The sequence below is a fragment of the Lissotriton helveticus genome, chromosome 4_1, assembly GCF_964261635.1.
Source record: "Lissotriton helveticus chromosome 4_1, aLisHel1.1, whole genome shotgun sequence".
NCBI lineage: Eukaryota > Metazoa > Chordata > Amphibia > Caudata > Salamandridae > Lissotriton > Lissotriton helveticus.
This window is the reverse complement of record NC_136063.1, coordinates 762,727,519-762,753,392: the sequence shown is the minus strand read 5'-3', so window position 1 is coordinate 762,753,392 and position 25,874 is coordinate 762,727,519. Positions and strand designations below refer to the sequence as shown.

Sequence of the window (25,874 nt, the reverse complement as noted above, 5' to 3'; positions counted from 1 at the left end):
CCCATAAACGGTCCACTGTGTCCCATTCCCAAGTGAGCCAACGAGGCCACCGCGTGCCACCTCCTCCAATAGTTATGGTTAACTGCACCCAGAACCCCTGTCGCAGTAGCTGTATCTTTTAGACCATAGACACTTTTTCCATTGTCGTTACCGTCTTGGTTTTGCACTGCTCTGGAGCTTCCGTCCCATTCAAGATGGGTTTTATTCATTCATATCCTGCGCATGTCTGGTGGTTTTACTGTAATCAGTTGTCAGTATCTACTTTTGTGTCTGGGTCCCGTGTGAGACGCCATAGTGAAGCTGGCATTCGTGATTGCTCCTTTAATCTATGCCTCTCTCCTATTAGGCTCTTTATCAAGTTCCTTCAAAGTCTGTATCTTTGCCCTATCACACCTCTAAAATTAGAAAAATAATTGGACCTATCAGCATTAACCAGCTAAAGCCTTAGAACAAGACTTTGTGGCCTGACCAAAGTACTTGAAAATATCTGATGAACTGACTTTTCACCCCTTGCTAAGAACACCTTTGCCATGGCTTTGTTATACTTATAAGGACTTTATGTAACATTAAAATGTCCACGACCATAGATGGCTTCCTAATTACAATTCTAGGCTTGCCTTGATATGTCTGTTTTTACCACTGTTGTGTAAAGCCTACTGGTGGATTGAATTGGTGGTGACAAACTGCTGTTCTGGCCTACCCCGAAACTTGTTCAAATCATTCCTTTCCAAAGAAACAATGCATGCTTGTTCCGATTCTGTTTGACCCTCTCATTGTATATTGATCCTATTTACCCTGACTATAAATATTTTCATGTTGCCATTCTTGAACTATCCAGAAGGGAAAGCTCATTCAGAAATTTAAGAAAAAAGTCTCTAATCCTCAAAAGCCTCCACTGGTTAAATGGTTGAGCCAAGATAATTTTTTTAAATTCCAGGCCTTGTATCCAGTATTCTTTACTAGGTGGTACCTAGTATCTTTCCTTTTACTGCTCGTGACCTGTGCTAATTCATTAGTGGGAGACATTGACTATTTTCACACAGCCAGCCTGATGGGGTTCACTCAGTCTGCCAGCTTGAGTCTAGCTCATAAGACCCAGCCCACTTGAGATTTCTGCCTAAAACTATAATCTTATATAATAATGGAATTGCCTGCATTGTATTTGCCCTTTATACAGCCTGCGGAGATTCCTCAAAGCTTGGATGTAGCAAAATGTGCTAATGCTATTTCTGTTTATTTCCATAACCAGGAAATGCTGGATAATGTGAAAAAATGCAAAAACTTTCTTGCCACATTAATAAAGCTTGCATCTAGTGGACCACAAGCCCCAGAGATGGGAAAGAATGTGAAGACTTTAGTGCAGCAGCTGTTGGTAAGCTATTTCTTTACCTTTTTTTTGGTTGTAAATCGTACAAGATCATCCTATCCTTTATTTAACTTTAGAGGTGTCACCTAGTATGGCTTATGAGAGTTTATGAACGTAAATCATTGTTCTCCATAGTGATAGCTTGTTTGCTCTGAAAAGTCATGTTTATTCTACAAACCAGGCGATGCAGTTGTCAGACAAATGGGTAATTTGAGTGCGATTTTCAATAATTCTTGTATTATTTTAGAGCCGCTGATGCCAAAACACCTTTGAAGGTTTTTCTCCACATGAGGAAAAATAATTGATGTATGCTGGTTGTATCTTCTTATTTTTGTAATAAGAAAGTAGAACCTGCGTATCTTGATGTCTTTTTTTAGATATACTTTTCATTGGTATAGTTCAAGGAAGCAACATAACCCTAATAACATTAAATTGTGGATTTGCATCCAACATGGAAAAGCTTTTCAGCTTCCTTTATATGTATGTGGTTATATAGTCTAATCATCTGAGGGCAACAGACGAGCCATCAAAAGCAGCACACTTTACCTTTCACTAAAACAGAAGTGAAGATAGCCGAGTCTCATGTAATATAATTCACACTTGTGTACGTAAGAGTTATTTGTCCATGGCCATAGAGGACTTCCTGACATAGGATCATGGAAATTTGAGCTAGCTGCATAACCAGCTTAGACTTTTGAGTGTGGAAGGCAGATTTTAGATGAAAACGTTATCTGAAGACCTCTTAAATGTAAAGCAAGCTTTCAAGATATGAGAGCACGAATTCAAAGGAGTGACTGATAAATGAGAACCAGAGTGAAATAAATAAAGTGTGGTAAATACGCTTTATGGGAGAACTGCGATGAAGGTTTGAAGTATAAAGACCACAGTGGACTACGTCCTGATTCCCTGATTTAGGGTGTGGCCCATCAGACTCTAAACCTCAAACCTATGAACCACATAGGAATTTGACACAGATAAATCACACATTCAGAAAGCTAGAACTGCAGTGTTTAAAATACTAGAACTGTCTCAATTTGAAAATTGGTTAATAATCCAAGCAGAACGCACATGATTTTCAACGTGAAAAAAATATAGTACTTTTTTGACTGAAAATATTTTAAGTGCTCATATGAACAGGCCATGATAAAAGGTTCTCTGAAAATTAATCCATAACTTTAATGCTGAACAGTCTACTTATTTTACGATTTAGAGCTACAGATTGAAACCCTTGAAAAGGAAGACATTAAAAAAATGGTAGAATAATGTTGATAGTAGTCAACATAACTTTTTTTTAGGTAGCCATAAAAAAAGTTTACAGAAATTCAGGGGCTCCCACGTCTGCTTTTTTTATCACAATATTCCCAAAGCTGTGTTTCTGCAGCCAGGAAATATTGTTGGTGTTCAAAACAGCACACACTAGGTACTCTAAAATATAGTATTTAAACAAGAGCTTGGTTTGTTTGCTTTCTTAGGTCTTGTCCCTTCAGCTTTATACCATGTTTTCCTTGCAGGCTTCTTTGTGTTTGCGGTCTTTGAATCAATACCATCTGGCCATTAACCCGATAGTTGATGCTTCAGGGGCTTTAAGTGCGGCACCTCTCGATTTCAATCTGCATGGTCCATGATACACCCACTCCCATCTCTCCTTTGCTCCCAGTCCCCCCTCATCTTACATCCTCGTGGTTTGGCACAGCAGTCACAGTTGGAGGTGAATCATAAGTGTTTTAGGAGAAACATGCTATACGTTCATGAGGCCCCACAGAGAAACTGACTGCTGCTTTTGGAATTCCAGCATGACAACTTTCTAAACAAAGGACATTCTATAGTAGCGTGGCTCATATGGAGCAAAAGGACAATCTGACACCCAGCGTTTTAACTAGTCCTACTTGACAATAACAACTAAAGACATCTTCTCAAAGTGGGTACATATGAAGTCTTAACTAAGTAGGAAAGGTATGCCCAGGCATGGGTCCTGTGCTCGCCTGATTGAAGCCAGCCTGTCTGAGGGGCGATACCCTGAAACCGGTCCCAGGATGCTTGTTTCTGTCCAGGGACGACCTGGCTTGGCAGTTCGCCCTGGACTATTCCCATGAGGACCAGGGTCAAGACTGATTTGCATATGGCTAGTTCCAAACTGGGGTGGCGTGGTGGGCAAAAAAACGATGGATTAAACCCAGATCTGTTGAGTGGGGGTAAATGTTTGCATTGTTCAGCGTTCAGTCTATCATCTGTTCTTTTTGTCTGAACTGCTGGCAACAGATGCATTTATTTTCATTTGGGAGTCAACACTACAGGCCCATGCCAAGTGTCACTATAACAACAACCACTTGCTGTAGAATTAACTCTGCCTTCAACAGTCTCATTTATATTTGTGTGTGTCTCAGCACTACTATAATTTAAATCCCTACATGTGGAAGCCATGCCATCATTGCAAATAACCTTTTGTGGATCCCACGGTATTACCATTAGCAGTTGGTAACCAAACTGTAATATTTAATTATTAGCAGAACCTTGTGCATCAGCACTCACACCAGTGGATTACACCCAGTCAGTGCTTACCTTCGTACTTGAAAGATTTTAAGAAAAAGGTTCTGAGAAGGTAAAATTCAGTGGGGCACAGCTGCAAGCAGTGTCCAAGGAGGGTGCGTCCTTGTCAGGAAGCTGCTAGGGTAAGTCATTGTACGTTTGGACTTTTATGGAAGTCCTAATTCTCAAGCAGGACGAGGCTGAAGGCTGTAGCCGATGACCGTTCCAATAGGTTGGGGGACCCCTTTGGCAGAGGACCGCTGAACAGGATTTACTGCTGATTAGAAGAATGTAGCCAGAGCTGATGTGAAGTCCGTCTCATCGGTGATGGACCTTGAGTGTATCGCCTAGCAGGTAGGTCTTGGTATCCTTTTGGTTCTAGGGGCATTTTGTAATGCAAAAATGCAATAAGTTCCAGGTTTTTATTGTTGGCAATCGGGGCACATTTAGCATCACTACCAAGGGTCCAGTACTGGTGGGACATCATTTGAGGGTTCAGGGGTCACTGAGGCTGGGTTCAGATGTGGTTTCAAGATGCTGGAAACCAGCCATGTCCTTGTAGCTCTGGACATTAGGCCAGCAAACTAGACCCTAGAGTCACTCTGGTAACCCTGGGCTCAGGTGAAGAAGCAGGGCTCAAACAGCAGGACTTGCCTCTGAGGCTTCAAGACAGGCTCCGGGCAGCAAAGCTGTCCTTTCAGGTGCAGAAATCAGTCTTGTGAAGTACAGTGCAATAGTCAGTCCTCAGAGTCCTTCCACAGTTTCAAAAAGTGAACTGAAGAGTGGGTCTGAGGGCCCTATTTTTGTACCTGGTGCCTTCTTTGAAGCTGGGAGATATTTCTAGAGGTTTCTTTTTGAAGTGCTTGGAATTTCCTGACTTCCTTCCTTTGCTCCAAGCTGGCCACAGAAACAATGTGGAGATAACCAGTCCTTTGTGTCAATGCAGAGCACAGCCTGTTCAGTTGCAAGTGGGGCTGTGCCAGCTCTGCCCCCCCCCCCCAATCCTGCCAGCAGATGGCACATTCAGGCACATCTAATCCCTCAGATTTATGACTACCTGGAAGGAATTCACAAAATCTAAATGCCATTTATACCTAGCCATGTGATCCAGGGATGGCTGCAGGCACCACATGGCTAAGGGAAAGAAAATGCCAACTATCTAAATGTGACATTTTCAGAATTGTAATTTAAAATCAAACTGTCCCATTAAAGAGGAGTTTTAATTACAATTTCATAGATGGTAAAAAGGAAATGCTACCTGTCTCCAATCAAATCTTGGCACTTATTAAGTGTAATAAGGCACCCCAATTTTATCCATGGGACAGATAGGTCTCACAGTAGTGAAAAACAAATGTGGGAGTTTTTCACTACCAGGGCATTTACAACATAAAAATACATGCTCAACCTTTTAATTACAATGCACCCTGCCCTGTGGGATACCAAGGCCCTATCCTTATGGGTGACGTGTATACAGTGAATGGCGAGTTTAAGGTTATAATGCCAAGCTGCAGGCCCACTAGTAGCATTTTATTTACAGGCCCTGGTTATATTGACAACTCCCCCTACAAGGGACTTATGAGTATACAAGTATGCCAATCAGATGCAAGCCAATTTAACCATATTTTTAGGAGTGAGCACAAGCGCTTTGGGGACTTTACCATTGCTAACCAGTGCTAGAGTTCAGAGGTCAACAAAAACAAATTTCAGCAAAACAAAATCAGAGAAACCGACAAAGCATTTGGTGGTGACCCTGCAAAAGGCCAAGTTGAAAACGCATACTGCTAATTTATTTGCATTAACATTTATTCTCAAAAGCAATCGTCTGCCACCTGTTCAGGCCACAGTACAGGTGTCAATGTATACACTAAACTTGAATATTAATGTCTGGTAGAGAAGAGGCCTCCTGGACTCTGGTATTCTATTGATTGCCTTGTCTCAATTAGAAGTGGCTGTGGTGTGTCCTAGCGCCCCCAAGTGGGTGTTGACCTATCCCACAAGTATGTACTATCCGAATGTTACTAAGTGGTAGGGGATGTTTGCATCTAGTTATTTAGAGTTCCCATGATCTATTCAGCATGGAAATGGAGAAATATGCAATTAGAAACCTAATTTGTGTTAGTTAATACAATGAAACAGCCAAGTTGCTTGTTGAATTCTTGAGTTCTTGTTTCTTTGTTTGGACAGGCACAGCAACCTGTGCTTTGCCTCCTTGTGGAGCGCAGGCCTAGGGCTTTTTCATGGCCCAGGATTGTGATTTGAGAGAGATGGGGAGGATTCTCGTAGTACTGTTTCTACAGACCACATTAGGATACAGGACCAGTAATCACTAATAAGTTTACTACGGACTGCACTATGGACAAGCATTGGAATAGAACCAAGTTGTTTCAAGGCGGTAGCTCTGTCGACAAGATCACAGAGACAGAACTACAAGAATCCTCCCATCTCTCTCAAAATACTACTATGAAGACTATAAAAGGCTTTGATAAAGCCCCAAGCCTGCAAACCACAAGGGACAAAATGGATGTTGGCTGACTCTTTCAGATTAGTAATGTAGCCATAAATCCTGTCAGCCAATAATATTCAAAATGTTAAGTTTTTTTTCTCATTTAGCTTGAGATTATTTTTGCCATACATTGCCAAGTGAATTTCATGGTATGTTGAAAGGCCTGGTGCATTATGGAATTTCCATCCAGGCTTAACCCAGCGGGTCAAAAGCATACATATAAGATCTAAGCTCAGGCTTTTGCTATGGGGCGCACATAGATGTTAAAAGTTGTAGTGAGAATGAAGAGCCCTGTGGGACTCAAAGTTAACTGGACATTTCTGTGCATTATAATTTATAAGGTGGAAGGTTTACAACCGGAGAATGTCCAAAAAGAAAAGTGCTCGGCAATTGTAAAACGGTGCCCTCAATGCTTATTGCTTTGACATGGTCCCACAGAAAAGCCTGATCGTCCACATCAAATATTGCTGACCTACTTTAGGATCAATGCATTGATGTGGCCCTAATTCTGATCTTAAATCCACAATAATTGAAAGAAGGATAGACTTCATGCTATGAGTCAGACAAAATCGCACCTACAAATTGTCAAAGTAATTATTAGTTTACTGGAGGTTATAAAATTGATTGGTAACATGACTTTTTAAAATTCGGACACCTTTTGGTAATAAAGGAATTATAATAGGGAAGGAGAGGTCTGCATCTTTGAATGACTCCTTGTTCTAATGTAATATTAAGGCGGGAGGCTATCTGATTTATAACCACTGTGTTTAAAAAATATGAACTGGACAATGGTCTATGGGAGAGCCCGACTTTAAAGACCAATTGTAGATGACGGATCCTTCTTCGAGAGCTCTGCAAAAGCTGTTACAATTACAGCAGTAGATTTAAGTTGTGTAGTTGATGTGAAATTGTGAGGCAAGTCTCCTCCCTGATGGTGGTAATGTTCTCAATTAAATAATGGTTTAATTAATTGCAAAAGGCAAGTTTTGTTTTGGCCGTCCTTTATTTCAAATAATACGAATGAGCAGGTTTACTATGTTTAGTAGTAGTTGCAGGGGAAACATTTTGGCAGCAGCATTTAATAACGCTTCAAAAGTGTTAATGTGTACTTCCACTGACCAAGGAGGTGCATACGCTGTGTTATTTTATGCATTTCTCAAGTCCTTTGTTGACTGATTTGAATGGACGGATAAACATACAATGCTCTTTGTGCTGGCAACAGTATTAAATTGATCATTAAATAATAAAATTCTCTTTCCATAAACATGGGAAGATTTGAAGACCACCTATGTCTGTATCCGTGGACAAAGGGTAGCCCAGTGCATGACCGGCCTTGTGAGTTGGCACATGGATATAACGTGTCATATTTATTTGAGGTAAAAGATAAGTAATTTAATTTGCCTTGGGATCTTCAAGGCTATTACCTGCCCAATAATTAAATCACCACTAATTGATATTTAGGAACACGAGGTAATTCAAGAACTGACCAGCTTATAATAGTCTGAGGGGAAGGAACTCGGACGTGCGTGGGAGAAAGCAAGTTGAGTAAGGTCAAAAGCATAAGTGAGTTAAAATTCAGAGTGATAAGATGATCAGCAGAGACAGTTGACTTGCTGCTAGAAATCAGATTACCTTTAGTAAAGGCAGCTACTACCATTCATTTTCATTGGATTCTGTTTTGTTCCGTCCAGATGAATTATTAATATTTTTTTACATCTGGTGCAGAGGCCTCTGTCAACCAGGTTTCAGTCAATAATAAGCTATCTAAATAGTTTTTACCTAGCAAATCACTAATATGATGCACGTTTGGGCAAAGTGCACCTATTTAAGTCAGCAAGACTGAGAGCGTCCATATGTGCCATATAATTACATGTACCATATTCAGTATGAAGGACCCTAAATGGACATATGGCGTTAATGCAGTTATTCTGTTGAGCAGAGTACCCAGCAAAGGAGTAACATTGGATGTCTGCAGAACTTTTAAAATAAAGTACACATCCAGTTCAGTGGATTGCCCCTAGTCTCATCCGGCCACAGTCTGTTTGTTTGCGGGACTTATGGAGTGCAGCAACTAATCCTAGAGTGTCCCGGTGCTATAGTGGGTACAGATACTTGGAGTCGTGGAAATTCGCAGAAATAAAAAGGAGCAGATGCAATCTCGCAAAGACACGGAGAAAATTCGAATCGGACGCTGACAAACATAAATGTGAAGTCCACATGAAAGGTTTCCAGGTTACCACAATGCCTAAGGATGATTTAGAAAGGTTTTTGTGGTCTGTACATGTTTACAGTCTCAAGACTAATAAGTGAACTCTACATTATTTTCAGAGGAATAATCCAGATAGCTTGAGAAACTAATACGGTCATTCCTCTGCTCTGCAGTGATATCTTTCTTTGAGTCAAAAGTATCTAAAATCTCCCCATCCCCCTTTGACTATGACCACTGATACTAATAAATTATGCAGCTTCTTGAACTAGAACCAAGTGATGGACTAAGAAGCAAAGACTGAAGCTTCAAATATCCAAATTTTCCCATGTGCAGCAGAATAGATTCAATATTTTTCCCTCTAGTTGGGGTCGGTGTTATTGACTTGATGATCGCCTCTTTACAACAGGAAGAATGCCAGCTGTGCTGAACCAGGCAGCAATCATAGCTTTACAAAAAAGACATATGCAAATTCCATCGTCTTAGGCAGCTTTGGGCCAGGTTGAAAAATTGCGTTCGTAAGTGAAGGAAAAAAAAAAAGATGGAAAATCACAAAACTATTCCGAGATCATCAGGGAAACAGTAACCTCCTCCATGATCAATCAAGATTCAGGTGAGCTAGATGCACAGAAAGTATATTGATAAATATACTTCCATTTCCTTTCAGCTCTAGACATGAACCAACTGGTGCTTTTGAACCTCCTTGACCCATCTTCTGTGTATGACGCAGAGAAACATCAGATCCTCATAAATAGTCTGAGGGATTAGATCAGAGTGTCAGGAACTAACTACTCTGGACTTGTTAATGTTGTCACTGACATGTTTACCTAACTAGAACATTACTTTAACCTTTGGTGTTTTTTTATTGAATTTCGAAGGTTTTTTTAACAGCTTTTTATCACACTTAACTATCCCATATAAAATGTCAAAAAACGAAAGCTAAAAGTCAGACTATTATTACAAATAAAAAAAATAAGCAGACGCCTTTTAAAGGATAAAATTGTTATTAAATAAAAATCACAAATTCATTAGAGATTGTAAACGTCGGGTTAGGTTAGTACAACAAACAAAATGTTATTAAATTACATTTCGAGGTTAAATATCACAAATTAAATTCAGAAAAACTAGTTGATTTGTACTTGGTGTAAAGTGTAGGGACCATGTAGTATTTAAATTAATGTTAAACATGGATGTAGTTGATGTACATATTGTGACCCACAAGATAGTTGGGGGGAGGGTCGATTTAGTAACTTGCAACTGCTTAGCAATGGAAATACTTGGCTCTATGTTCTGTATGTGTGATGCCATAGTCCTCTCAACGAACAGTAGGATTGTTTGTTAATGGAAATGATTCTGCGGTCAACTAGTGTATTAGAAACAAGGGGAATCTCTCTGGCGCGAGCAGCAAGAGTGAATACCATGTTGGTGCCACGACATAACAGACCTGTCTTTAGCACTACAGAGGCATTTGCTGAGGAGGTACCCAGCAGATATCACACTCCACGTGAAAACGCACTGCTCTGCTTTATCATGTCCCTTTGTTCTCCTAGGTTTCTTCTCATGAAATAAAGCTCCACTGAAATATTTTATCTGCTCACTCTGGATTCAGAGGCCCATTGTTAGAAGAACATTGCAAAGAGAAGTGGCTAAACCCTACCATTGAAATGGAGCATTTTTCTGTCTTTTCAGACTAGAGCAAAAAAACATAGCATAAAATGTAATATTGTCCTGTTTTGGAACAAAAGTATCTTTCTCAAGTAACCTGTTGAAAACATTAATGTTTTATTCATCTTCTAGTTGTACATTTCTTCAAACTCCGTGGGTATGGTTTGTGCTACACCGTTATTTGGACATACTGAATGATTTTTCCAGAGACAACATACTTATACATCGTAACTCTGAAAACTTTATGCATATTGTTGTGAAATGAAAATAGCATGTTTTTGTTGCCTGAGTTGTAGTTATTTAATTTATATATCATTGTTAGCTCACGGCAACCTTGATCTTCAATGTTTGCCTTTGCATCTAAAGTGCCACATATTGAAATACATTTAAAAAACAGAGTGCTTCATATTTCACCAGCCCTAAGCTTGCCTTTAACACCTTTTCTGTAGGAGGCAAAAATTGAACCTGAAGAATTCACAAAAAGATTGTACACAGAGCTGAAGTCTTCACCGCAGCCATATTTGGTTCCTTTCCTTAAGGTATGTTTGTTCAAAGTATTTGGTCTAATTTTGCATGAATAATACCGCACACGTAATTCCTATATCTCTTATAAAAATCTGATATGGAGTCTTCACTCAAACCTTTGTCTTTTGCCTAACACTGGCAGTCTACATTCATATAGCTCCCTCCCACCTTTGCCCTCCCTAAGACTTTGCTCCCTTAAGTGGATCGCCTCCTAACACCTAGCCAACTTTGCCCATTCCAGTTCAACATAATTAATATATCAAGCCTGTGCTCCAAATCGCTCAGCCATACAGTGATACCCTTCTGCCTCTGGAAAAACTGCTCCCATCCGGGACGAGTCTGGTTCCTATAACCCTGCGTTTGTTTCCATTAATGAAAAATGCATCTGCTGAACTTACATTGACATATTGGCTGCTTTTCACCCAGAGGGGATAGATATATTTCATCCACTCCAGCCTTCCTAGCAAGAAAGGGAGCAGATTAGGCCTCCTGATTTAATCGAACATCCTTGCATCCACACACCTCCTATGATTCTGGTTAGAGCGGCAGACCCTGATGCAGAGGTCTGGCCCAGGACCAGGGTTCAATTCCCGCCTCGGCGGCTCTTTGACTCAATCTCCCTGGACCTGATAATTCTCGCCTCGGTGCCTAGTCTAATCATGGGTCCCACTCTGTGACTCTGGGCAATAGCTTGCTTCATCTCCACAACGGACCCAGCATTACTTGGATGCCTGGCTTCTCCTTGGGGGTGCCCAGGAGTGGACAATTCACATGGAAAAGCCAGGAAGGGTTCCACAGCGGTATGAGTGCAGCGCCGGGATGCCCCGTCGCGTGGGCAGCCGTGCAGTTTACAAATACAACACATTTACATTTACATTCACACACCACCTATGATTCTCCACCCTCCCACTTCCCTACTTGGATTAGACATCTGCACTCTGTTCCCATTGAAATCAGTAGCTTCTTTTTGCAGACTTAATTTTTTCCAACTTTGCCAAGTTCTGGAAATCCAAATGAAATAAATCCAATAAACTAATTGTTCTCAGCTGGAGCGTCTACTACGAAGTCAGTCCTCTCAAGCTCACTCATGACTGATGCCGGCCTGTTTGCTGCTCTTGCATGACCATCTCTTTCTGGCCATCTTCCCATATCCGCTTCACAAACCTGCTCGCCCCCTCCCCATCATGAGCTGTAAATTCTCACTAGATATTCAACGTCCGCACACAACTTTATCTTTCTATTCCCATATCACTTGATATAATGGACATAATGCCCTGTTTATCTCCTTCGAAACCACTTGCTCTGCGTCCCATATTTCTACTTTAGAATACAATCCCAGGTCTCCTCTAGACTGTGTACATTCAGTAGCCCAAGGCTTGGATTCCCCCTACTTGAAAGCAGCCAATCTGTCTGACTTATTTTAGGTTCTGTGTTGTGTTGTAACAGGTTACGGCTGGGTGGTATGTTTGAATGCACTAACAGAAATAGATCTACAGGCATTCATGCATTAGGCATTACTCTGTGTGCACATTCCCATAGTCAGACCACCCAAATTTGGGCACATGCAGACACTGGTTGATGTTGGTTGGAAGCATGTCTGATTTCTGGCGTTGCTAATGAGTGGCTGTGGTTGCATATGAAAGTGTGTGGGTGTATAAATGGATGGGTACAGTTGGATAGCTGGACCAATGCAAGTATGGTTGGACAGTTAGTTGGATGATTGCAAGTGTGAATTTATTACCATATTACACAAGAGTAGAGAGTGAAACTTCCATGTAGTCTGCATGGAAAAGAATGTTACTCAGTGTGTTTTGTAGTCCCAAAAGAGGCAGAAGCCTATGTTCAATACTAGATGTTGGGCTCCCTAGCTTGGCTGTGGGCTTTACCTTTTTGGGGATTGTGGATCAGGATATTTGTTACAATTAATTCATATTACATTTGCTTATGTACATTAAACATATCTCTGCTCACCCCCCTCTTCTGTTCCCCTCAATTAACTGTCACTTCCTTTTTCATGTCTTTCCCTCTTCCCATCTTGCATCATTCTTGTACTGCTCGATTTTGAAGACTACATTTTAGCAACGTGCTGTGCTTATATTCTTTTAAGGATAATGAGTCCCATCTGTGTTACTTTTATGCTTCCATATTTGCACATGCTTCTGACTTGCCATTTAATGGTCGGCAATTTTGAGAACCTGCTGTCTATACTTTTTTTTGTCAAATCGGGTTGTTCCCCACACAGCTATGCTAATTTTTCGATTCCTGCCAGATAATATGCAATATGGTCTTGCCCAAATTCAATCCTTTTCCGTGTGCCTAACGGCTGTTTCTCAGGCATGGGGTTAAAGTAACTTCCCATGGCTCTTTGTGTCTCCTTTAGTAATTTAGGGCCAGATGTAGGTGGCTAAATACCGAGTGGTAATGCAGAAATTCACAGAATTTCTGCGTTACCGACCGGTATTTGGCTGAGCGCAATGTAGGTGAGTTTAAAACCTACCAGCAAAATAAGAAATCGCAAAATTTGCGATTCCTTAAATGCAATGTAGGTAGCACAAAAGAAAGTGCACTTTAGGCTTAAGGAATCACTAATTACCACCAACTTCAAGTTGGTGGTAATTAGCGATTTCCTTTAAAAAAATCACTTATTTGCTTTTTTTAAAGTGCCATGTGGCACACATTCGTGCCCTTATGGCATGTATGTGCGCCACATGTGCACACATGCACATTTCAGGGGTGCAACAGGATGTCCTTTTGACACCCTGGCACCCTTGAAATAGCTCCCGCTATTAGCGATTCTTTAATACCGAATCGCAAATAGTGAATAGCTTCCCATTCATTCCTATGGGCCTCATAGCCCATAGGAATGAATGGGTAGGTATTCCTTATTAACGAATCTCAATTTGCGATTCGTTATTAAGGAAATTTAAGGAATCGCTAATATTTTTGCGATTCCTACCTGCATTCAATTTAGCGAGTCCTTAATAGCGATTCGGTAAAAATCGCTATTAAGGACTCGCTAAATTGAATTTACCTACATCTGGCCCTAAGTAAGCAAAGATGTTCTGTCGGGTTCATGTAGGTTACTTTATGGCGCACTTCGTATCATATGCGTACTATAATTTCAATTTTTAACATCAGTATCTCAACCGCCTGGATAAAGAATTTTTCAAACAAAAACCTTGATTTGATATCAGTGTCTGCTATTTGTTTATCAGAACTAAATCATTCACTTATATTCACATATGCAGTAGATCAAGGCTGTCAACATAGGGTGAACTATTTACACATAAATGGTGATCATGTGACATATGTGCTCAGTGATCAACAAGTGTGCAATATATACAGAGTGGTCCAAACTTATGTACAAAGGGGAGGGGGGATATAAATAGGCCATATAATTATGTAGAACTAATTGCTCTGTTAGCTAATAGTGCTCCTTTTTAGGTCTCGTGGCGTTGAACAGCGCGTAAGCGCGGTCTCGCCCGAGATCTATTGTCACTGGGTCAGCTTCCCAGGAGACAACACCTGGCCGCGCGCAGGCGATTTGAGCGGGCCACGCGCTCGCGAACGATAGAACATTTAGAACTGTTTTTTTTAAAAAATTGGTTCACGCAAGAAGTATTGCAAGTACAATAGTGCCATCTAATGGCCAAACACGAGATGTTTAATTTCTTGGTTTAGGAAGTCGTGCTTAAAAAGGTAGTGGTTAAAAATAGATCGTGGTTAGGCTTTCGTGTTTAAGGCAATCGTGGTTTAGGCAGTAGTTGTTTAGACATACAGCCAGTAATATCGTGTCACGGTTTTTGTTTGAAAAATTCTTTATCCATGCGGTTGAGATAATGATGTTAAAAATTGAAATTCTAGTACGCATGTGACACGAAGTGTCCCGTAAAGTAACCTACATGAACCCGACAGAACCACTCTTTGCTTACTAATGTATACCCAGGTTCTGAGGGACACAGTGTCACCCCATTTTTGTTGAACTCCTTTAGTAATTTATCCTAAATTACTGAAGTGCAGGACTGTCCCAGAATATTTGTTACTGCCCCTAACTCTTCAGTCACATCAGTTACTTCTCAGGGTTTCCTTTATTTTGTGTAAAGTAAGGTGTCATCTGTATATATTATATTGTACACATTCTCCACCACTGCCATTTCTTTGCAAAATTTGCTCTTATTGAGTGTCTTTTTACTGTTCCTTATTAAATGCTCTTTCTCACGCCCCCTCCCCCCAACCTTCTTAAATTTTCATATAATTAAAGCACATGGGGTTAACAACCTGTATAGATCAATAACCTGTTCATTTTGCTTTACTTTGAAGTAGCTTTTCAAAAGGTGACAGTTGCCTGGTGGCCACCTTTTTTGTTTCTGTCAAATATATCACACAGTCTCCCACTGGGCATCACATTCTCTCATTTTCCAAAGCAGCAACATCTTCTTTCACCTGTTTGGAAGCTTCTATTTTGCAAACCCATCTGAAGAGAAGTTTGATTTAAAAAAAAAAAAAAAAGCATTATACGCCATTGATGACTAGGAGCGCTCCACCCCCTTATTCCCTGGGTCTGTCTGGACGTGTTTTGTGGTTGTTATTGAAGACAAATATAAAGTTTCAGCTTGTTCATCTGTAAGAATCCTGGGAACTTTGCTTGCTAGGCTTATTGATGATATTGATCTCTGAAGCAGTAATGCTACTCAGTATTTCTTCTTAGCCAACCTAGGGTGAATCTTGGCTGCAACACTTAGTATTATTTGAGTATGTCAGAGATGACATCTCTGGAAGTTTCTTTGACTGTGTAAAAGTTTTTCTAGCTTTCTTCCCTTCCCAAATAAAGCGGCTTATTTTATGTTGGCACTCTAAACATAAATACATAAAAATAATTAAAAAAATATATAAGGCTGATTTTAGTGTCCTACTCTTTTTCAGGGTCTTGGCAGAGCAGGTGTATTCTAATAGATCCCTATGGGGAGAGTAAAGGAGGTTCAACCTCAAATGTGTCCTCCTTAACCTATACAACACCAAAAAATGGGCACTTGAGTGTATTGAAGTCACCTAGGACCTATTGGGTATTTTGTGACTTCTCTGAGGTTCGGGTCATCAAAAGGTTTTTAAGAGGTCATCTTACCCTCAACTTATCGAGGCATTCTACCGGACTCAACCTAGGGAAGCTAATCTAACCCTGGGATTTTTTACAAATCTATGCCCGGACAAAACACTGAATCCTGTTTCTTTTGGGGGCGAGATAAAATATATAAAATATACCTAGAGGTATACTCTTAAGTATTCTTAATTCTGTGAGATTCCTCCAAGCTCACACAAAATGTCACTAGGGCATTTGAACCTTCACAAACAAGAAGTTCACTCTCTATTGCAGAAAGGAGCTATAGAGCCAGCCCCATTACAGTATCAAAGGGGCCGGCGTATACTCCCTATACTTTCTCATACCCAAAAAGGATGGCGCTCTCAGGCCTATACTAGACCTCAGAGACCTAAATCTGTATATACAATCAGACCATTTTCACATGGTAACACTCCAACAAGTGCTCACTCCTTCAGCAAGACGACTTTCTGTCTACTTTAGACTTAAAGGACGCTTACTTCCATATTGCAATACATTCCGCTCATCGCAAATATCTCCGGGGTGTGCTAGTGGCACAACATTACCAGTTCAAAGTGTTTCCATTTGGAGTCACCACTGATCCCAGAGTATTCACCAAATGCCTGGCAGTAGTCGCAGCTCATCTGTGAAGACAACATATTCAAGTCTTCCCATACTTAGACGACTGGCTCATCAAAGCCAGTTCCCAAGCAAACTGTCTACACCACACTTGCAAAACAGTACAGCTGCTCCATGATCTCGGATTTGCAGTAAATCTGTCCAAGTACCATCTCCAACCATCCACCATGCATATGTACTTGGGAGCAACTCTTGAAACACAAATAACTCTAGCCTGCCCCAATCCAGCCAGAATCCCCAACATTCAGGCTCTAATTTCCCAGTTTCAACCCCACCACTCATTGCCAGCTCGGGTATTCATGTAGTTACTGGGAATGATGGCGTCTTGCATATTAATAGTTCCGTATGCAAGACTTCAAATGCGTCCCCTTCAGGAATGCTTAGCACATCAGTGTAATCGATCTCTGGGTCAATTATCAGATCTAGTGTTGGTGGACGGCCACGCTCATCGCTCTCTGCAGTGGTGGAATCCACAAAACCTTTCCAAAGGGCGGCCCTTCATAGACCCAGTTCCACTGACAGTGCTAACAGCAGACGCATCGCTCACTGGTTGGGGAGCTCATCTCCAAACACGCACAATTTGGGGCATGTGGAGTCAGCAGCAGAAGCAGCTTCACATAAATCATCCAGAGCTGCTAGCAGTATTTCTAGCGCTCAAAGCCTTTCAACCTCACATTGTAGGCAAAGCTGTCCTGATACGCACAGACATGTCAGCCATGTATTACATACAAAAGCAGGGAGGGACACACTCCAACTGTCCCACCTTGCACAGGCCATGTGGAGGTGGGCCATACATCACAAAATCTATCTCCTAGCAAAACACCTTCCAGGAGTAGACAATCAGATTGTGGATCTCCTCAGCAGACCGAGACAACAGATTCACGAGTGGGAACTCCACCCTCAAGTTTTCCTTCCGTTCTTTCAGATGTGGGGCTTCCCCAAAATAAATCTGTTCGCCACACACCAAAATGCCCAAGCTTCGCCTCCAGACATCCACACCCTTTGTCCCAAGACCATGCACTATGGCTGAACTGGTCATGGATATTTGCCTATGCTTTTCTGCCTCTCCCACTCATTCCACTAGTGGTTCGGAACCGCAGGCAAACGTCCCTCACACTAATCCTAGTAGCTCCCACATAGGTGCATCAACCTTTGTTCACCACCCTGTTGGAGCTCTCAGTAGTTCCTCCTCAAAAACGACATCTCACATCCAATCTCCTCACGTAGAGCCGTGGAGAGATAAAACACCCAGATCCCAGACATCTCAACCTAGCAATCTGACACCTTAAGTCATAGAGTTTGGCTATCTCAATCTTTTACCAGACTGTATGAATAACATTAACCCGTTGAGTGCTTGTGATGAGCTCAGCTCGTCATGAGGCACCGTGGAGCTGCACTCATGACGAGCTGAGCTTGTCACGGTCGTTGGAACGTTCGCACGCGTGGATAATTTCCCCGCTGTGCTGAACGTTCTAAAACAGGTGTGGCTGTGCCGAGCTCAGCACGTCATGAGTGCAGCTTCACTGTGCCTCATGACGAGCTGAGCGAGTTTGGGCCTATGCGGGCGGTGAAGCCGGGGACTGGAGTGCGAGTCCCAGCAGTCCCCGAATACAATAACAACGGCGTCCCGAACCGGAAGTCGCCGGCCGGGCCTGCCGGAGAAGATATCACCGAGAAGGCAGGCAAGCGTATCTGGAGCCGCAGCGGCTGGATAACGAGCAGGTGTGAGAGGCTGAGGGCCCCGGGTCCTGCTGGGCCCTCGAGACTGCTGGAGGTGGGCGTAAAGATCCTGGGCTGAAAGGGGGGGTGAAGATTGGGGGGGGGGGGGCGCGGTGACCCCCCTCCTCCTCACCCTTAACTTACTACTGAGGCCACGGTGTGGTGCGCTTCCGGGATAGATCCGGTGTATGGTGGGACACCCTGTGTAGATCGAGGCCCCGGCTCCCATACCCACGAGCTGGACTGACTTTGCAGCAGTCGGGCATACCGAATGACAGTACCCTGGCTGAGAGCAGAAAGAAACTCTGAGGCAAATTCAGCATTGTGTATACAACTCGCCCGAGGGAGCACTGGTAGGTGAAGGTGCGCTGGTGGTGATTGATTGCGACAGGGAGGTGGAGTGTGCTGATGACCCCCCACCCCTTACTGGGAGACCTACGTGGAATAACCTGCTGCGGGGTATATCGTACCTGGGACCCGGGAGCAGTGTGCTTGCTGGCACAAGGGAATTGGACTACAAACCAAGTGGTTCTATACACATTACAGGCAATGGCATCCAAGCAAGATGGGGAGAGGCACTCCTCTAGGGGGACAAGATCGCTAAAGCCGATACAGTCAAACAAGCTTGACCGCTACAGGCTACCGAAGGGTTTGCCGGCCGGCCTGGGGTACACGACTGTCACAGCTGAGGGGTCCCCGGATCAGGGGGGAGAGGTCACGCTACAGGACATTATGGCTGCCATAGATGGTGTTAAATCCTCCCTAGGACTGCAAATGGTGACACTGGACACCAAGCTGGACACCGTCTCCATTGAAGTTAACCTCATAAGAGAAGACCTCACTAAAGTTAATGAGGAGGTTAAATCACTGGAAATTAAAACTTCCAGCCTGGTAGATGATGTGGCCCAACTGCAACAAGATGTACGTGTGCTTTAATCCTCCACGATCTGACGGAACGCAAGCTGGACGAATACGAAAGTAGGGCCCGGCGAAACAACGTTCGTATATTGGGGGTGCCAGAAAGATCGGAGGGCCCCGCCCCGGATCTTTTTGTGGAAGACCTTGTCCTCCAGCATCTTCAACCTAAAGGCCTCAAATTTTTTCAGTCGAGCGTGCCCACAGGGTTCCAAGGGGGAGGCCGAGGCCCGTGGCCCCGCCGAGGCCCGTGGCCCCGCCGCGTCCCATGATCGCCAGGGTCCTAAAATTAAGAGCTACAGATGCTATCCTGCAAGCTGCAAGGTCCGGGGACCCTAACCGGTATGAAAATGCTACCCTCTCCTTTTTCCCCGGATTTTACACAGGCGGTCCAGAAACAGCAACGCAACTTTTTGGCTGTTAAGAAGAAACTGAGGGAGAAGGGGTTGACATATGCCATGATGTTTCCCGGCACGTCTAAGGGTGGAGGTCAATGGGAGGGTCTGTTTTTTTTGACAACCCAGATGCTGTGACAGATGGGATAGACATTCTCCCTCGAGACTGAGCTGGAACGCCGGAACGCTCAGAAGAGCGTGAAACTGTGGAACGTGAATAATACTGTTTACAATTTTGATGTGTGGCTGAATCTGTCAGGTATCGGTGGCCGTAGGGCCATGGAACTGCCATGAGATTCTTTAGTAGTTTGGGGTGTTGTTGGGAGTAGGGGCTTGGGGGGGGGGACATGAGCTACCAAATCTAGTTGGGAAGGTGAATTGCCACAGTGGAGTTGGGTAGCAGGCTCATTGAATGCTCCTAAAGGAAATAAAAAAAACTCCCTATGTTTCAGAAGTAGCCCCCTGGGAAAGATCCTGTCCTGGAATGTGGCAGGGGTTGGAAACCCAGGTTTTAAATTAAGTTCCCTAATTATTTACGATTCATGGATAATCTGCCTACAGGAAACCTGAAGCTGCATGGATTTTAGTTTGGGGAATTTCTGTGTTTTTGTTGTGCAGCAAAACCTTCAGCAAAAGGTCACGCAAGTGGGGGTTTAGGGAATTTCTGTGTTTTTGTTGTGCAGCAAAACCTTCAGCAAAAGGTCACGCAAGTGGGGGTTTAGCTATCCTACTTAGTAGCAGTATAAATTGGAACCCACTGGTTTTTTTTCACCTGTCAAAACTCTGTATGTGTTTAAAACTGACCTTGGGTAATCTAACATGAGATCAGTGCTCTACCGTTTTATTAGTAAAGATATACATTCCTCCAGGTAGGGGGTCTGATTTTCTTGTTGACTTCATCTTTTCTTTTAGGCATAGAATCAGTTCCCCTGAAGACTGCTCATTGATAATTGTGGAAGGTGATTTTAATGCGAGTAGCTCAAATTCCTCTTCACTGGCCTTTAGCAACCAAAAATTGGAAGAGGTATGGTCTATCCCTGAAATTATGTTGGCAGTTCATACCCGGTCGGATGGAAGCGGATTGAGTCTCTTGGATTGTTTGAGAACTAATGACTTAGTTATATTAAAAAGGAGTATTTCCAGAGGACTCCCCTGCCTCTCTAACTTTCCATGCTGTCCCGGGGGCAGTCATTAATTGACTATATGGTGTTATCATATCCACTCTTTGGAGCATTCACTGAGTTTAAAATACTGAGGACGGATCTGAGTGACTACAGTATTTTATCTGTGGATGCTAATTTGGAATTTAAGATGCTTTATCGTTGGAATCCGAGAAATGTAATTATTACTTATAATAGAACAAATGGGCGTACCTTTTGGTCTCATAAAAATCAAACATGCTTAGGGAGATGTGTTAAAAATGCGAGTTCTGGTCCTGGTCAGGAAAATCCTATTAGTTGGTTTGAGAAGTATTTGGCTCTATTTAGATTATGTGGAAGTAAAAAACTAGTCCGTGGTATTGACCACCCGGTGGTTACTTCGGGGAAGATAAAGCTTTAAATCGGGAATGGAATGCTTTAGTAAGGGACCAATATAAGCAGGCATCAGGGTCTAGGCAAAGGGAAATTAACAGATTAAAGAGTAAGAACCAGACTTACTGCTTCCAAACGTAGGGCGGTGGAAGATTCCAAATGGATCAAACTGAGAGAGCTTGCACATTCTGGTGACTCACGTAAATATTGGGCTGTATTTGCTTAATTCTGTGATATTAAATAAGGCAGGAGCAATTTTAATAGCTGATGCAGAATGGACCCAATATATCTCAACTATATGCACTAAACATTAGGAACAGTTTTATTTGGAGTCCATTCCTCAGCCCTCCCTGGTGAACACCTATGGCCCTCCTTCCTGTAAGGAAATTGAAAATGTTATTAAAGGGGCAAGGTACTCTGGTGCAGTAGGCCCGGACTATCTCCTGATAGCCATCATTAAACAAGATATCCTGGCATGGGCTCCTTTTCTTTACCCAGTGTTTTCCTACTGCTATGCTTACAGATTTTTCCACCCTCTTGGAAAGGAAGCATAGAGGTTCCACTGAACAAAAAGGACCCTTGAACTACTCCTGGCAAATTTCCTTACTGAATGGAACCGGAAAACTGTTTGCCACGAGCATACTTCTTCACCTCCAGGATTGGCTTTTGGTAATGACCTTGTAATTGCAATGTTAGTCTTGACGAATGCTTATCATTTTAGGAAAAATTGGATTGATGTATTTTTGCATGACGAGCCAGTACCTGCTCAAACCGAATCCATTAGAGATCATCGGACATTATGCAGAGCGATTTACGAATAGTAGGGGATCCATAAACCTGAAGGATATTATCATATTCTCAGTTGTTAGTAACACCCGTAGAACAAGCGGGATTCCTTGAACATAGTGGCACTCCAGGTAACATCTCTATTTTACAAACTTTGATTGAAAAATATCCAATAGGTAGGTGAATGGCCTTATATGTCGCTTTTATTGATTTTTTTTTTCCCCTGCTTTTCACTGGGTTGACCGGAGGACGCTGTGGAGGAAACTGTCCGCAATGTGCATTCCAGGGCATCTGTTAAGATTGATGGGAAGCAACAAGGTCATAGTAAGTAAAGTGGTAACTCCTAATGGGTTGAAGCAACGGTGCCTATTAGCCCCTCTCTTCTTTTCTTTGCACATCTGAGCTGCCGAGCTGGGTTGGGCATTGTAAAGGAGACTCGCCGAAATTAGGTCCTATGGAATTGTGTTGTCTACTTTATGCGGATGATGCTATCCTATTGGATCTAACTCAAATAGGTTTGCAAAGGAGACTTAACGAGTTAGGTCATTACTCTGATCACTTTTTAAAAATAAATATTTTAAAAAGTAAAATCATGGTTTTACCGTCTCAGGATGTAGGGTTAGAAAAAAATGCATTGGTTTTTAGGGAAAAACAAACTTGAGGTTGTGAAGCAGTACCCGTATCAGGAAATAATTTTCTCAAGCAAGTGCTCCAGCAGTGATCACATTGACCAGTGCAGAAGTAAAGCTATATCCCTAGCCTCAGCACTTAGTAGGCTATATAAATGTTGTGGGAAAACATACTTTACACATGTTTTATCTGTTTATAAAATCAAAATACCGCCATCATTGAGGTATGCATGCAAATCTGTGGATGCACAGCAGTGGGATTTGTTTGAGAAGGTGGAAAGGCGCATTTGGCGCCAAATCTACAATTTGAACTGTGCAGCCAACATAGATGCCCTTCGGCTTGAATTTCGGCTTCTCTCAACTTGCGTGTTCGCCATCGCAGCATGTTTAAGGTGGGGTAATACTTTATTGGAAAATGATGCAAGTTCTATTTGGGCTGCGCTAAGACACAAGATTTTTGTCAGCTTGAAGGGGAAAAGCGTTGTTTTTAGAAATTATTGGAAAGCCTTAAAGTTATTTGAAATTGGGCATAGTGGTACATGTTCTTACCCAAAATCTGTATTGAAAACTCTATTCAAAAAAATAATTTACAAAGTCAGTCACAAGAGCGATATATCTTTGTGTTCAGGGAACTCTAGAAAAGACAATAGTGGGGAGTAATATGTATAAAAAAAACTAATCTTATGTTGTATGAAACCTCCCCCATGGAATGCGTAGAACCATTTTGCTGCAAAGGATGAATCCGCTCTCTTTGCAAATTATAACAGGGGTCTGGGAGGGATTACGTAGGGAGAATAGACTTTATCATCTATGCGGAAACTGGGTGCAATATTTAAATCATGCATTTGTTAGTCCCCATTACAACCACTACAACGTCCTTTATTAGGACCTGTATTTTTAAAGTATAACAACACTACCGCAGAGTAGGCCTGGATTTGTCTATTAACCCCCACATCCCCTCTGAATTAGAATATTTTGAAGTTTTTATCTATTTTAAACCATTTTTAAAGATTGTTTTTACGGAGATGTATAACGCTGTGCTTGGTTCTGGTATGCCAAACGCGATCGCTGATGGGCAGTATATTTTGCACATTATAAACTGGAACTTGGGGCAAGATGTAAAATCAAGTGTTATTTGTCCGCCCCCCACAGTAAGTTTAGTTCTTATAGGCCAAACATGGTCCCTGTTGTGTAGCATATTTTTCGCATTATAAATCGATACTTGGGGTACCTCGACTTGTATAAAGGAGGATGTTAGAATATTAATTGGAACAAAGTATTATGCAGTTTTGCACAATTGCATATTCAGTTGTGTAAAGGTTTCTACATATGCACACTTGCACTTTATACATTAGGTGGTGTGATTATATGGAGTCATTTTTGCTTTTTCATAAATATTGTTTTTTTAACCTTCAATTGTATAGTGAAATTGTAATTGCTATGTCCCAAACTGTATTTTATTCTGTTAATTTGAACAGTATGCAATGATACACTGTAAATTTGTGTTCTTTTTTTGTATATTTTTATGTGGGACTCTTTGGAGTTCCGAATCGTAAATGAATTGAATTGTGAAGAAGTGATCTGTGGTGTTGCACTTGTTGATTAAGTGTGCAATTGTTTGTTCTGGAGTGGCAGAGTTGTACTGTCTTAAAGAGTGTTTTGTTACTTTTGAAGGCCTTGTTGATGATATTGTACGTAGATGAGTTTGGCTGAGGTTATGGGGACTCTGCATACAGAACGGAGCTAGGAGTTCAATGACCTAATCAAGGAATTTGGTACATCTCCATTTGTGGTAGGTCTTATTTTTGTGGCTATTTTGTATTTTGAGGAGAGTGAACCCTGTTGTTGGCTTGACGTTATTAGGGGACTTGAGGTATTCAAGAGAAGTGATGTGGAGCTTTTTGTAGGAGCAATACTTTTTTTCTCATTTAGATTGTCCTTAATTTATTGGTGTAGAGGAGACCGAAGGAATTGTCTAGAGCGGATGTCTTCAAACTTTTTTGCTCTAAGCCCCGCCCAAATAAAACATTTTGACGCCGGGGCCCCCTCCAAACCTTTATGACCAGGATTAGGGGAGGGGCAGGGTTGAGTACAGGGACGGGGCTTATGAGATCATTTCTGGGAGAGGTTTTCTATGCCATATATTCCACAATAAATGTAAGACTTACAAAATAGCAAATTCATAAAGCAAAAACATGAATTAACCAAGAAAAGCTCTGATCCCCATAATTTGGTGTCTGTGATCCTATCACACTCCTCAGATCAATGCAAATGCACCTGCTATAGTAATGATAACCATGGCCCTGAGCAGGAAGAAATATATTCCAATTACATTACCGAAGGTGAGATTTTGTAAGACTTAGAAAAATTAAGTGATTCACCAAGAATCACAGGATGTTGAGAAAAAGCTGGGACTTGAACCTAGTCCCCCTGTTCCAAATTGAGCATCTCTCATAATAAGGCCACATTTCCTCCCCCAGAAAAACATGAGCTCCCATGTGTTGCCCCCCTTTTTGCAGCAAAGGTCACTAGGGTCCTAATGCTAGCAAGGTAAATTAGCTCACATACCCTTTTTATTTTTAAAAAGACATAACTGTAATACAGTGGGCCCCTTAGACCAGTGGACCCTGGTGCTGCTGCACCTACTTCACCATTGATCAGTACTGCCTCACCAAGTGGGATGTCTCCTCTGCCCTTCGTTAAAAACATGAGCTCTCATTTTGTCCCATCCTAGTCACTGTCTTCTCTCTGATGCCCCCAGAAAGGGGTCTCCTCTGCTACAATTTTCCCACCCTTAGATCATTACTCAGAGGCCCAAAGCAACTCTCCCAAAGCAAGTGGCCACTGGACCCTACTGTAATAATAATCTAATAGTACGAATAGTAAAACAGACATGGGGTTTAGCTGGCCCTTTATACCACTGGGACCTGGTGCCACAGCACCTGCTGTACTAATCGGATCTACAAATCTGATTATATAAAAATGTGTCATATTGTGTGTGTGTGTACATATATGTATGTATATATCATAGTCCAAAACAACATAAATTAGAAATACTGTGCACATTGTGCAATTACTGACATACTCGTTATCCTAACAGTCATGGTATCAAAAAATACTTGCATCATACATCAGGGCATGGAAAATGCATTAGCTTGATTATAATGAGAATACCGAAATCCCCATATCACTATTAGATCACACGATCTCAACATAAACACAGAGTAAACAGCGTACTGGTGCTCCTATTAGTTATATGGCCATTGAGTATCCCCACACAGGGTACAGAGGCTCCAGCGCTTTAAAAGTTGGTAATATGGGAATTTAGTAGTTCACCACGAGGATTGCTTTGGCCATTGAATTTGGTGCTGTT

The 25,874-nt window shown here is 42.0% G+C and overlaps 1 protein-coding gene across 2 annotated transcripts in view; it reads left to right on the top strand.

The window, feature by feature from the left end:
* The window catches only part of TAF4B (TATA-box binding protein associated factor 4b), a 309,374-nt gene that overhangs the window by 54,650 nt on the left and 228,850 nt on the right, over positions 1-25,874 (top strand). For both annotated transcript variants that reach the window (XM_078687389.1, XM_078687390.1), the window contains 2 exons: positions 1,250-1,372; positions 10,716-10,805. In XM_078687389.1, the coding sequence (XP_078543515.1) occupies positions 1,250-1,372; positions 10,716-10,805 (213 nt within the window). The remainder of the gene's footprint in view (positions 1-1,249; positions 1,373-10,715; positions 10,806-25,874) is intronic.